The 12,534-nt window shown below is 41.1% G+C and overlaps 1 protein-coding gene across 3 annotated transcripts in view; it reads right to left on the bottom strand.

The window, feature by feature from the left end:
- The window catches only part of eprs1 (glutamyl-prolyl-tRNA synthetase 1), a 32,139-nt gene extending 21,494 nt beyond the window's left edge, over positions 1 to 10,645 (bottom strand). For 2 of the 3 annotated variants that reach the window (XM_030078577.1, XM_030078585.1), the window contains exons 1-12: positions 10,489 to 10,645; positions 7,758 to 7,842; positions 7,231 to 7,330; positions 6,953 to 7,109; positions 6,493 to 6,629; positions 5,879 to 5,979; positions 4,856 to 4,982; positions 4,547 to 4,739; positions 3,712 to 3,883; positions 3,026 to 3,259; positions 1,843 to 1,927; positions 965 to 1,024 (exon numbers count right to left, since the gene is read on the bottom strand). In XM_030078577.1, coding sequence (XP_029934437.1) covers positions 965 to 1,024; positions 1,843 to 1,927; positions 3,026 to 3,259; positions 3,712 to 3,883; positions 4,547 to 4,739; positions 4,856 to 4,982; positions 5,879 to 5,979; positions 6,493 to 6,629; positions 6,953 to 7,109; positions 7,231 to 7,330; positions 7,758 to 7,842; positions 10,489 to 10,531 — 1,494 coding nt within the window. In that variant the 5' untranslated portion in view covers positions 10,532 to 10,645. The remainder of the gene's footprint in view (positions 1 to 964; positions 1,025 to 1,842; positions 1,928 to 3,025; positions 3,260 to 3,711; positions 3,884 to 4,546; positions 4,740 to 4,855; positions 4,983 to 5,878; positions 5,980 to 6,492; positions 6,630 to 6,952; positions 7,110 to 7,230; positions 7,331 to 7,757; positions 7,843 to 10,488) is intronic. The other variant, XM_030078573.1, reaches the window with a different exon arrangement.
- Between the last annotated feature and the right edge of the window lie 1,889 nt (positions 10,646 to 12,534).

Genomic DNA, 12,534 nt, shown 5'->3' with positions numbered 1-12,534 from the left:
AAAGCAGGAGCACAAATCAAATCTCACAAAAAAAGCAACACTGACGTCCAGACAAATGAAAGATGGGAAACCAACACTTTACAAAGACAAATGAATGATTTGTGAAGAAGCAGCTGGGCTGTTTTTTTTTTTTTTTTTTTTTTTTTTTCAGTGTTTCAGTGCTGTTAGAGTTAATGAGAAGGGAAGGGTGGTCAGGCGAAGCAGGGACTGAGGAGCTAAATGAAAGCTTTCAAAAGATGACAACAGCAACACAACAGGTAGAAGCCATGCTAGCAGCGAGCCAACAACCAGCTCTCTGACCCGCTGTAAATTACAGGCTTCAACTATTAACACAGCAGTCCCTTGTCATAAACTCAGTACAGTAATCCTGTAGGCCTACTCCATAAAACTAACTGCAATGCTCAAAAATGTCAATGACTGTTTCAAACAGACAATAGTTTTATCAAGAGCAGGTGATTCTAGGAGGACATAACTTTCTATTGGTTGGGTTTGAGATGTTATGGATCAAATTACACAAAACTTCTGTGAAGAGAAGAGTCCACTTGATTCCAACCTGCTCTCATCCATCACACCTTTGCTTGTAACAGCCAAACCAGGCTTTGGCATAAGCACTCACCTAGAAAATTAGCATATTAGTGACGTAAACACAGACATATTAATGTATTTCAGTTGTCTCAAAAGAAGACAGGTGAGGCAGGTTGGTCCAAAATTGAGGGGCCCTTACTGCAAGCCCATTACCTGATGTTATTCATCTAGACTTTGAAACTGTAAGCTAATGGGCCGTCATAGTGTACTAGAATGGCAGAATTAATCTTCAGTAAGTGTCTTCAGTAAGACAAGGACAGTGTTTGTCCTTTGTCCTTGTCTTACTGAAGACTCAGTAGACCATTAAAAGGATTCTACAATGGAAACTGGGCCTCAGTATGAGATGAGGGGGACAGTAAAGGACAAAAAGTAAACATACCTTCTTGTTGAAGGCCCAGATCTTGTCCCATTCCATATTCACCACAGACCTAGATCCACCCTGCGAGAATCAAGAGGGGGAAGCAAAACGTTGAAATAATTAAACTGTTTTTTGTATCACATGGACATCTAAAAAGAAGCTATGGTTCCTTAATTTTGACTCATAACTTCCTAAAATCCTGTCTTTCAACTGTCATATCACTGCGAGCTAGGGCTGTTTCGAGCCACATGGTGTTGATGGCCCTTGGCCCCAAGCTGCGAGAACAAAAACCCTTTATGTTCCTACTGTTGTGCAGACAGCCCCACCGTCTCGACACATCTATGCACATGAGTGGGAAGTAGGAAGCGAGTGGTTAAAGTCTGCATACCTGGCACCAACTAACTACTGCAGAACTATATGCAACACGATTTTTTTTCTCCTTTGGACACCACTTGTTGTGCGTTGTGTGCTTTAACTGTCTTTAATTGAGACCTCAGTTTTTTTTGTTTTTTTTTTTCAGTTTTTCTTGGGCCTGTCCCGTTGTGCATTGGATTCCCACCACTGCCAGCTCTCTCACTATATACTGCATAACATCCTCATTTCAGCCAACACCGCTGATTTGATACTGGACACTATCCTCTGCCCAGATAGTGAGCAGAGCCCTAATGTCCTCGTTTGACCAGTACTGCCGATTGTTCTCCATTTTTTTTGTCTCCATTATTTTTCTGTTACAAAAGCGAGCTGCTGTGCTGACATCTGTACTGATCGGCTGCACCAGTGTCCCTACTTATCACCCTTAACTCTGCCTCAGACCTCGGTTAGCCCTGTCTGGCCCAGGGGTATTTGATGGGCCATTTGCACCTGGAAACTGGCCCCACCGAGGCACGATCAGGACCCACCTGAGCTGCTATGAACTGTTTGAGACCCTCCACAGTCATTCCTCTCCTCAGGACTCCTCTGACAGTGGGGAAGCGAGGATCATCCCTGGGAGAAGAGAGGGAGAAAGGAGAACATATGTATCACATCTATAAAGCATGGATAGAGCACGTATTGTAATTGTAGGTTTTTTGAAAGAACAAACACAAGTTCTTATTTGACAAAATGGTAATAATTCAAACAGACCAAAGCAACTTTTATAATGCCATTAAACATGTATGTAAGATATAAAAGCTATTCTTACATGTTTTAGGACAATTTTGCCAGGATATTAATAAAGGAATTGCTAATGTTTGATGCTGAAGGACTCAAAGACAGTATACTTTTAAAGCTTCTGTAAGTAACTTTTTAGAGTGGGCAGACGGTCATCAAAAATTTGACATCGACCTGAAATTTAGTACCTTGTCCCAAACGTTTTAACAGTCTATTCTGTATTCAAGAGTATAGGGCAAAATCTAATCATCAACCTATAACCAACAACTACCAAGGGCGCGGGAAGGGTGGTGCTGAGGGTGCTGCAGCACCCCCTGCTGAGGAGGGGTGGAATAAATGTCAAATTAATTTTACCACATTTCAAAGTCATTTTCTTTTGAAAATGACTTGATTGTGGCAGTCACTTAGGGTGTGGACAGGGGGAGAAAGTAAAACGTGTATTAATCTACTGCACCTAATGCAAGGAAAACGAAAAACATGTAAAACTGCAGAGGGGCAATCACACCGAGACACATCAGGCGGCACCATCAGTCGGCATCAGGCGAGCCGGCCGCGGCACCGGCCAGCATCAGGCAACTCACCTGTCAGATCCGGCAGACCTGACCGGGTGGGCGCGGTATCGGACGGTGCCGCGGCCGGCCATCCTGATGCCGACTGATGGTGCCGCGGCTTGTGCGGGTCAATACGGTAGTCTAGAAAACTGGAGATCCCCCCCCCCCCCCCCCCCCCCCCCCCCCCCCCCCCCCCCCCCCCCCCCCCCCCCCCCCCCCCCACCATACGCAGCACCCCCTGGCAAAAAGTAGTTCCCGCGCGCATGACAACTACATAACATAAAGACAAATTTACTAATTAGCAAGTAGTGTAAGTTTATAGTATAAGTAGTATAAGTAAGTAAGTAGTGTACGTTATTAGTATAAACCATACAAAACCTACCATCCATCAACATATCCCTGGTCGACAAACCAGGTGAGTTTCCGTTTGGAGAGGACGGTGTTGTTGAGGTTGAGGCGTGCGTACTCCCAGATGTAGGGCTTCCTAAGGCGCAGGGCGTTGATCACCCAGTAGAACTGCTCGTCACGGTCGTGGTACTCGGTGGTACGGAGAGCGTGGGTCACCCCCTCCATGCTGTCTACGATGGGGCAGGCGAAGTCATATGTTGGGTACACCCTGGGATACAAGAGAAGGATCTTACAGGAAGTTTGCATAGAGCTTAATGAAACATGCTTATGATCAAAATGATTTTCGTTCAAATCCATGGCCTAGCTGGCATGATTTGGAACAATTTTAATATTAAAATTTTGGGTTTGAAGATTAAAATCTGTAGAGTTTTATTTATTTTTATTCACCAAATCACTGAGACTAACAAGTGTTATTGATAATCATAATCACAATTTAGCTCTACAATCAAAATAATCATTTTCACTGTAATCATGGAACCTGAGTAATGCTTCTGCTTTCTTCAACCACTATTATCAATGCGCTGTTGTGCAAGGCATTAATCCCTTTTGCTCAGTGGCCACCAGTAGAAAGACTGTGGAGACATATGATGCAGGGCCGTGCTGTAAATGAGCAAACTTGCTCATGAGAAAACTTTCTCTGGACTTATTCAGGTTATGTACTTGTAGGTGCTCCCGGTGCGAGGGTGTGGGGTGTTCTTGCAGCGGTAGAGTGTGGGGTCTCTCATGCAGCCATTATTGGAGTTCATGTCAATCTTGGCCCTCATACAGCAGGTCTGACCATACTCTGAGCCTGCCTTCATCTCCGACCACATCTTCATGTTCTGCTCCACCGCTGCAGGGAGGAGAAAGAGGAGCAGGTGAGACACGAGGAAGGAAAGCGTTTGACAGATTCTTCCCATTTCAAATTCCACAATTCTCAAACTTTGATTTCTTGTCTGGATTTTAAGATTTTTTTGATGTCAGACAATGGCTGGACAACATGGCTGTCAGCTCTAAACCAAATTAATCAATCAGCTGAACATTACTTGGTATTACAACTTCATCACAGTATGACTGCCACCTCTCTGCCTTCAGCTGAAGATTGCTCTTCAACGCAACAAATATGACAACATGTGAAACATCACTGGGTCTAAAATTACTAAACTTGGATGGTATTTCAGTAAGAATTCTGAAATCCTGACCGTATCAATTTTAGTCTAGACAGCGTATCTGCATATGCTATCTGTAAAATTTACTGTGGGTGATGTTACTCTTTTAAGTAAGATAAAGTGTCCGCAGCATAGAAACTGAATGGGTAGAACCAGCGTGGGCCTTTGGTTCGTGCTCTGCTCTAGGCGTAAACAAACTTTACTGCCAATGCCGTGACATCAGTTGAATATTTACAGCGGTTGCCATGGCAAGGTGAACCACCTGGAAAAACTCTGATTTGCTGTGAACCAAGGGCCTACAAAGGCCCACGCCGATTAAATTTAATTTCTATGGTCTGCTGCCTTACTGTTGCTGCGGCATTTGGACTCGATGCGCTGCTCTCTCTCCTGCTTCATTTGCTCTGGAGGCGTGTCATCGATGTAAGCCTTGTCCTCGGCGAGCAGCTGCTCACCCATGCGCAGGATGGTGGGAAAATGGTCGCTGGTGTAGGTGAACTGGTCTGGATGGATCTGCAGCATCGCAACATCCTCCAGAATCACCTGGGAGGAAGCAAAGGAACAAAGACAAGAGACAGACATGTATTTGATCATTTACGGCTAAAATCATTTATTTTTCCATTATGCATTATTGTCTCTACAGGACCTGGACGACTCACCTTCTCAAAGTCCTCCTTCTCTTTCTCAGGGTTTGTGTCATCAAAGCGCATGATGAGCTTGCCTTTAAACGTGACCTGGTAGTGCTGGTTGAGCAGGGCAGCCTTGGCATGGCCGATATGAAGGTAGCTGGAAACAGGGAGAGAATAAAAACATCTGGTTAAGAAAGGTAAGGTTGAACAATCTTTGAGAGGCATGTGGTGAAGAAAACCAATACAATTTTGTCCTGGTCAAACCCCTCAACTGGGGACACAATATAAGACTTAAAATCCTCACTGATTTTGAGAACACAATGCATTACCCAAATAATGGATTTCATTGCTTTTTTTGTCAGTCAGTTACTCAGCCATGAATACTTTCACACTGGACAAGAGTTGTTATAGTTTTGTATTTTTCAATGTTTAGTTTTATTACTTTCAGTGTTCGTTTTAATTTGTATTATAAAACAAAAACTTTACAAAGACATCTGACTTAGTCATGTCCCAGTCTCAAAAGCCATCAGCACCAATGCCTCTTCATGCTTGCTGTGTTGATAAATTTGACAGACTAAAACTAAAGCCATTCTTTACATTTTATTTTGTAAGTTCATTTTTTCTAAAGTTTAGTTTTTTAATTTCTATTTCACTTAACTAAAATGTTTTTTTCACACCTAGTTTCAGTTTAGTTTTAGTTAGCTATAATAACCTTGCACTGAATATATAGACATATCACTGAACAACTGAACAATATAGCAGATTATCCGTTGAAATATCACTGATGCTGGGACCGCTGATCTCGCAGGAACTTGAGGGATCCAATTACAACCAATATGTGGTGTGGTTCAATATGCTGGGTGCGGTTAATACTGGGTCTAGAAATTCTTCACACTTCCAGATAACCTGTCCAGACAACAAAGCCAAACCAAGTCTCAAGATCAGGGATTGCCCTACAGATTGGCATCATGTTCAGATAGGATGTTAACTAGCCTAATAATCATCTAGTGTGCCCACAGCCTTACAGGAGACTATGAACTCAGTAGGGCTCACCCGCTGGCCTCAGGAGGGAATCGAACCACCACCTTGCCCATCTCAGCTCCCGGCAGGTCCACGAACTTCCCAACATCCTGCTTCTTCTCCTTCTCCTCAGACTGACAAGCAGACACACAAAGACACATTAAGGAACATGACAGGTGTGTGACTATCAAACAAGTAGTGGAATGATTTCATATCCTAACCATTTCTCTGAGTCTCTTATCCAGAGTGACTTCTAGCAAGGTCAACAGCAGAATGTTACAGTTGATTACCACCATTGCAAGAAACCAAATGTACGTTGTATACTGAGGCGGTGTAGTACAATGCCCCCGGTGTAGAACAAACTATTATAACGAATAAATATGGACAATACAAACATTATTACGGCAAAAAATAGAATTGTTCCCACTGTTGGTTGTGTTGTTTGTACTTTTCAATGACTTTCATTGGGTGATATGGCATTGGTCAAACTTAGAAGTCACAGACACTTACTGTTGATCTTGTCAAGTGAAGAGGTCATGGTAAAATCCTTCATTTTCCATCACAAATACAATAAAAATCAACAGAATACAATAAATATCATAAAAAACTAAATCTAACACTAATGAAGGTTGTTTTTGTTTTCTTACATTGGACTTCTGTGGTGGGGCTTTCCTGGTGGCCCACTTCGTGCCCACAGCAGTGAAGGGAACCTGGGAGCCCAGGAAGGAAAACCAGCGGTTGACATGGGAGAAAGATTTAGCCTGGCTGGGCCATTCCACATGACCTGCAGAGATAAGAGACAACTGTCACATGCTTTGAAAAACTTACATACATGATCTGGGGCTTGCAGTGAGATTTCACTTCCAGTTGCAAGATGTAAAAATACTGACATTTACCATTGACACTGAATATTGCGAAAAATATTTCTCCTATTCTGCTCTGCTGTAACTGGAAATATCTTTATATAATGTCATTTGCAAACATCTGCCTTTGGCCACCAAAATGGAACAATCGGAAAAGAAATGTAAATCAGCAACAGTGGTTTATAAACAATCTCAAAGTGTTCTATTGTGGATTTTTGAGTTTCAAAGTCTGATTAGGACTGACCTTTGAGAGCAGCCCAGACGCAGAGGTCAGCCAGGGTGACAGCATGTCCAACCAGGAAGGTCCGGAGGGAAAGGGCCTTGTCCAGTTCACCCAGCGCCACAGACAGACCAGTCTGACCGCACAGACGCCGAGCGCTGAACTCCAACCAGTGGTCGACCTGCAAAAACAGACACAGCATCTCTAGTGAGGACCAGGAACAGCAAACAGTTTCAGAAACTGCTTTATCGCTTTATCTCTGTCTCACACACACACACACACACACTCACACATATACTCACCTCAGTCTGCTCCATCATGTTGGCTCCATAGAGGCCAAGGGCAGGGGCCACCCGAGCCAAGTAGCGAGTGATGGAGTTCACATCACTGAACTGGATTGCACTGAGAGGACACAGATAAATGACTTATTATTATCCTGCAACTGCATTTGCATTCTAAATTCTTGACATTTGTTATTACTGAACATATAGTGATAATGTGCCGCCTCCCCCTTTTTCATTTCACATATATTTCACACCTGTATGTTCACATCAAAGTTTCATTCATGTTTTGTCTGAGCTCTACTGCTGCTACAATGCACTCTCTCATAATGCTGGAGTATTTTTCATATTTATGCATTTCTACTTAACATTCTAGTGAGACCTGTTTGGGCTGTTTCCCTGCCCTCTTCTCAGTTCATGCACAGAAAGGCTCCTGCCTCCCATGACCTTCAATAGTAATAGGCTGACATGGAAAATACATGCATGTGTTGTAATAATCAGTTGTGTGATGTTAAATGAAACATAACACAACTAATTGTGTTACTAACTCTGATACGTGAAGCCGGGTGTCTTTGCCTTCCTCCACTGACAGCTTCACACTCCCCTTCACATGCTCTGCTGCCAAAAGCGCCCCTGCAGGACAGAGGAGGAAATTCGGTGTCAGGTACTTGTGGGACAGTAGGTAAATAAACACGACTGAGCAGGCCAAGCCTGTGGGCCAAGTATTTGTTTCACTTTCATTAGAAAACCCAGTGACCTCATCTTACAATACAACAACCACACTGCAGTGTTTGAATGTTATTTTGCTCCCATTCAGTTCAACTGATTCACACTGTAATTATAAATTTCAAACATGTCATACTGTGTTCATTCTGTAATTGCTTAATATGTTGGCTATAAAATACATTTTACATTGTAGGAATTTAGCTCATACACTAATCCAGGGTGACTAAGCACGCAATGTGAATCCTTTGTAGTAATAAAATTTTAAGTGCTAAATCATGTGCTAAATGTCTGCAGGTCTTCATTCTGACCAAACACTATAGCAACCAAATCCACTAATAAGCCCACCTTCAAATCAGGTGTGAAAAAAAACAGTGAAATGAGCTGCTGCAGTGTTTGGCTGGAACAAAACCTCACAGATTTGTTGGCCTCCACGACACATGCTTAAGAACCAGCTGTGGGATTTGACAGTGTATAATGCAAAGTGTACAATGCTGAATGATATTAGCATTGTTGACCTGACTGGGGAGCATCAACCTATCCCAGGGTCCCCAGTAGTTGCTTGGGTGTTCAAATAGATGACCAGTTTGATATCACTGTTTACTTGTTCCTTTTAGATATTAAAATAATCTACATATTATTCTCACTCTCGCACATTTTCTCCGCCCTGTCTGTTGTTTCTTATGGAGAAAAAGGAAAGCAGAGACAGTCCTCTGGTACACAGAAAGTCAACAGCAAAAGATAGGCTAATTCTCTGCACCTCCCACCCAGCGCAGTTTCACATAATCAAATAGAATTAAAATATCTCACCAATCTGAACTATATTCTTAAACTTCAAAATGCTGATAAGCTGTTGTGGGGTTTGTTTGTTTTTTTGGCTTTGTTTTGGTGAGTCGGATTTAAAGTGAAAAGGATGCGTAATATGTCAACGGTTTAAACAAATCTTGTATTAAATTGTTGAAACTGACTTGGTAAGCATTTTTAACCAACTCACGCTCTCTTGCAGCTGCTGCCATGTTACTTTTGTCATGTTTCAGGTAGGACTGCTTCAAAATTTCAAAATCAAGAGAGATGGAATATGACACTCTGGTTTCCAATGGTGAATCCTTTTATCTGCACTACACTGATGCTGGCTTTTTTTCTAGTTAGATTCAACCAAATCAGCGTTGACTGATCTCATTGAAACCAGCTGTTCTGGAGCTACTAACCCTGAGTAAAACCACCTCTGGTTTGCTCTACACTGAGTTCAGGGTTAGGGTTAGAGTTTGTTAAACCTGCTTTCTGGAATACCACTCACAACAACTCCTTTACCCCATAATAACCCAAATATAAGAGCATATATATATACATGACATGAAGACATGCATTTAAATGTGTTACAAACATCTTATGGTTTATTAGTCAAAGCATGAACTTCAGTGTCATCTTTAACACTAGTAAACACAGTGGTGCGTCCTCCCATTTGAAACGTCAGTCTGCCTTTAAAAGCACCCCCCTCCATTGACCACGTTTCAATATGCTTGCATCAGCCTGCAATACTCGTTGCAGAGGCAAGATGGCGCTGTTTGACAGCTTTCAGACCTTGTCAGTGACTTAGCTTATTCCTGCTAAATTGCATTAATCCAATACCCTATCGCGCTATTACCAGAGTCAAATGAGCACGGTACAAGGTCCGGTGCAATGTTAACTAAAATAAGTCAAGTTGTAGGTGCATTTTAGGTGAAACGCCTTTGTGACAATCGGCTCTTTAACCATCAAGGAGATACAGCTGCTGTCAATGTGTGAACTGATCCATCATGTGTAGCCCATGTGCAATTTTCCAATTACAAAACGACTTTTTTTGGGAATAACCAACATGCATTCATGGGCATTTACATGAGACGCGAAAATGAAATTGTAATGTGTTCGCTACATGTTAACACTGAGTAGAGATTTGAAATTGTCCACATGTTGGTTGTGGTTACGACGTGCCACGACGACACGCTAGCTACTTTTAGCCAACACTGCTAGGAACTGTAGCCCCGACGCTCCACCTCTCTCTCTCTTTCAAATAGACAACGCACCAAGGCTCCGTTGAAAATTTGACGGGTTACTTTTGCATGTCTCGTTCACGTGTAAAAATCGCGGAAAACAACAATTTATGATTTTTGTGAAACGTTAACAACTAAAATCTTCAACTCGGCATGCACGCTTCAACACTTTAAGGACGGGCTCGCATGGTGTTCCCACAGTCTCTCAAAATCAAAATACTCAGGCTGTTGCGGGACTGAGTGAACCAAATCAAAGTGTACTCATCTACTAATGACTGCTTGGTGGATCACACATATGCCGAATTTACCAGAAGGTCGTATAATTTCCCAGAAACCTGAAATCATATTTGGGAAGCATGCTCATTTAAAGACATACACATAAACACAAAGGTTGAAGGTTTTTCTCCTGGGGTTTGGCGTTGCTTCTCTTACACAAGACGCGTAACGGTGTTAGCTGCTGGCTAAACGAATCCTGTCCTCTTGTTAAAAAAAAATATTAGCCCTAAAAGTATAGCCTGTAACTCACCGAGGGGTGGGTTGCTCGTGTTGATGGTGAGGTTTAATGTCATGCTCTACACAGGCGGGGAAGTCTTGCCACCGTTTCAGAAACTCGACTAAAGTCTGCAAGCGACGCAAGCCTCCACACACGACCACCGGCACTGGCAGTGACAGGCGCCCTGTACTTCTTCTGTACACGTTTTAGCCAATGGGGAAACAACTCATTAGTGAAATACCGCCACCCACTGGGCAGGAGTATGAATCGGTAAAATGCAGCCTGCTACACTTCAAATATCTACAGTGGGTTTAAACCATAGTATTATTGAATTGAATTTTTTTTTTAATTGAATTGAATTTTTTATTTGTCTCGAACAGTTCAACATATCAGTTGACAATTCTTCTTAAAAAAGTCAAACGACCAGAATAGATATTAACTGTACAGTCAACTAATTTATAACACATTCATTTACAAAACACCATATTATATGTCCGAGAAGGGACAGAAAGAAGCCATGCTTATCTAGTCCTGCCCCTCCTTACTACTTCATTAGATTAAGTCTAAATAATAGCCGCTTTGCAATGCAAAACAAATACAAATAGCAAATTCTCATTTTTCAAGCTCTCTCTTATACATGTCCATGATTGATTGTTTATAGATGCTTTTGAATTTTCTTATATGATTACTCCTTTTGGTCATTTCGTCCAAGCCATTCCAAAGCAGCACCCCACAAACAGAGATGCACATGCTTTTTTGAGTTGTGCAAACTTTGGTTGTTTTAAATTCAATGATCCTCTTAAACTGTAACCCCCAACTCTGCCAGAGAACATGTTTAGTAGGTTTTCTGGCATCATCTTGTTAATTACTTTAAACATAATTTGCCCAGTTTAATATTTGACCATATCCATGAATTTCAGAGTGAGATTTTAAAAACAGACTGTTTGTGTGTTCTAGATAACCAACCTGATGTACTATCCTTATGGGTTGTTTCTGCAAGTTTGTGATCTATTGTAATACCCAATAACTTGTTCTCATATACCCTTTCTAATTCTACATTATTAATTTCCAAACAAAATTTTGTGTTGATTTTTCGATTTCCAAATATGATGAACTTTGTTTTGTTCAGATTTAATGATAGCTTATTCTTATCGAACCAGCATTTTAATTTATTTAATTCTGTTATCTCTTCTACCAGGTCCATTAGTGCCATGGATGTCGATCTGGCTGTCCTAAAATAAGTCAGTCAGACAATGAATGAATCAATCAGTCATTTTCCCAGTCATTTTATTTTATACCGTTTACATTTATACAGTCTTTGTGTTTCATCGTAATATATTTCCATGTTATTTCTGCATCACTGCTGTTTCATCGTACTTTATCTTTTCAGTTGTCTGTAAAAATAGTTAAACTGTGCCTCATCTCAATGGTGAAATCTATTGCCCTCCTAATCCCAGTAATATTTTTTAAAATCGATTTTATTTCTTTTATTATCTTTAGTTCTGACCTTCAATTGTTCCTAGTTATTATTATTATTATTATTGTTATTGTTGTTGTTGTTGTTGTTGTTGTTGTTGTTACTATAAATAAGAAATTATATATCTACACACAGGCCACAAGCTGAGGGACAACTGGTGGAAACACTAGGAGTAAACCATGATAAAAAAAAAGAAGAAAAAAGAAAAGAAAAAAAGAAGAAGAAGAAATAAATCCTTAACTACATCAATATGTTCATGTAAATTAGTTATCGATAAGTAACACCGATAAGATATAACCCTGATGGTTCTGCTGTGCCACTGTGTTCGTTGTGGCTTTGTAACTGAAAATGTGTAAGCTGTTATTGTTTATGTTGTTGTTGTTGTTGTTCCAGTAACTGTCACTTGTTTTATTTTATTTATGTGTTATTTGCTTTAACTGTTTTGTCATGCCAATAAAACTCTTTAAATTGAAATGTTAAATTGAGAGAGAGAGAGAGAGAGAGAGAGAGAGAGAGAGAGAGAGAGAGAGAGAGAGAGAGGCTATAGTGGCTATGTAGATATAAAAACCAAAACTAAACAATTCAATCCTGAAATCCAGAAA

Source organism: Myripristis murdjan, chromosome 3 (assembly GCF_902150065.1).
Source record: "Myripristis murdjan chromosome 3, fMyrMur1.1, whole genome shotgun sequence".
Taxonomy (NCBI): domain Eukaryota; kingdom Metazoa; phylum Chordata; class Actinopteri; order Holocentriformes; family Holocentridae; genus Myripristis; species Myripristis murdjan.
Note: the sequence above shows the minus strand (reverse complement) of the source record. Positions and strands in the feature narration are given on the sequence as shown.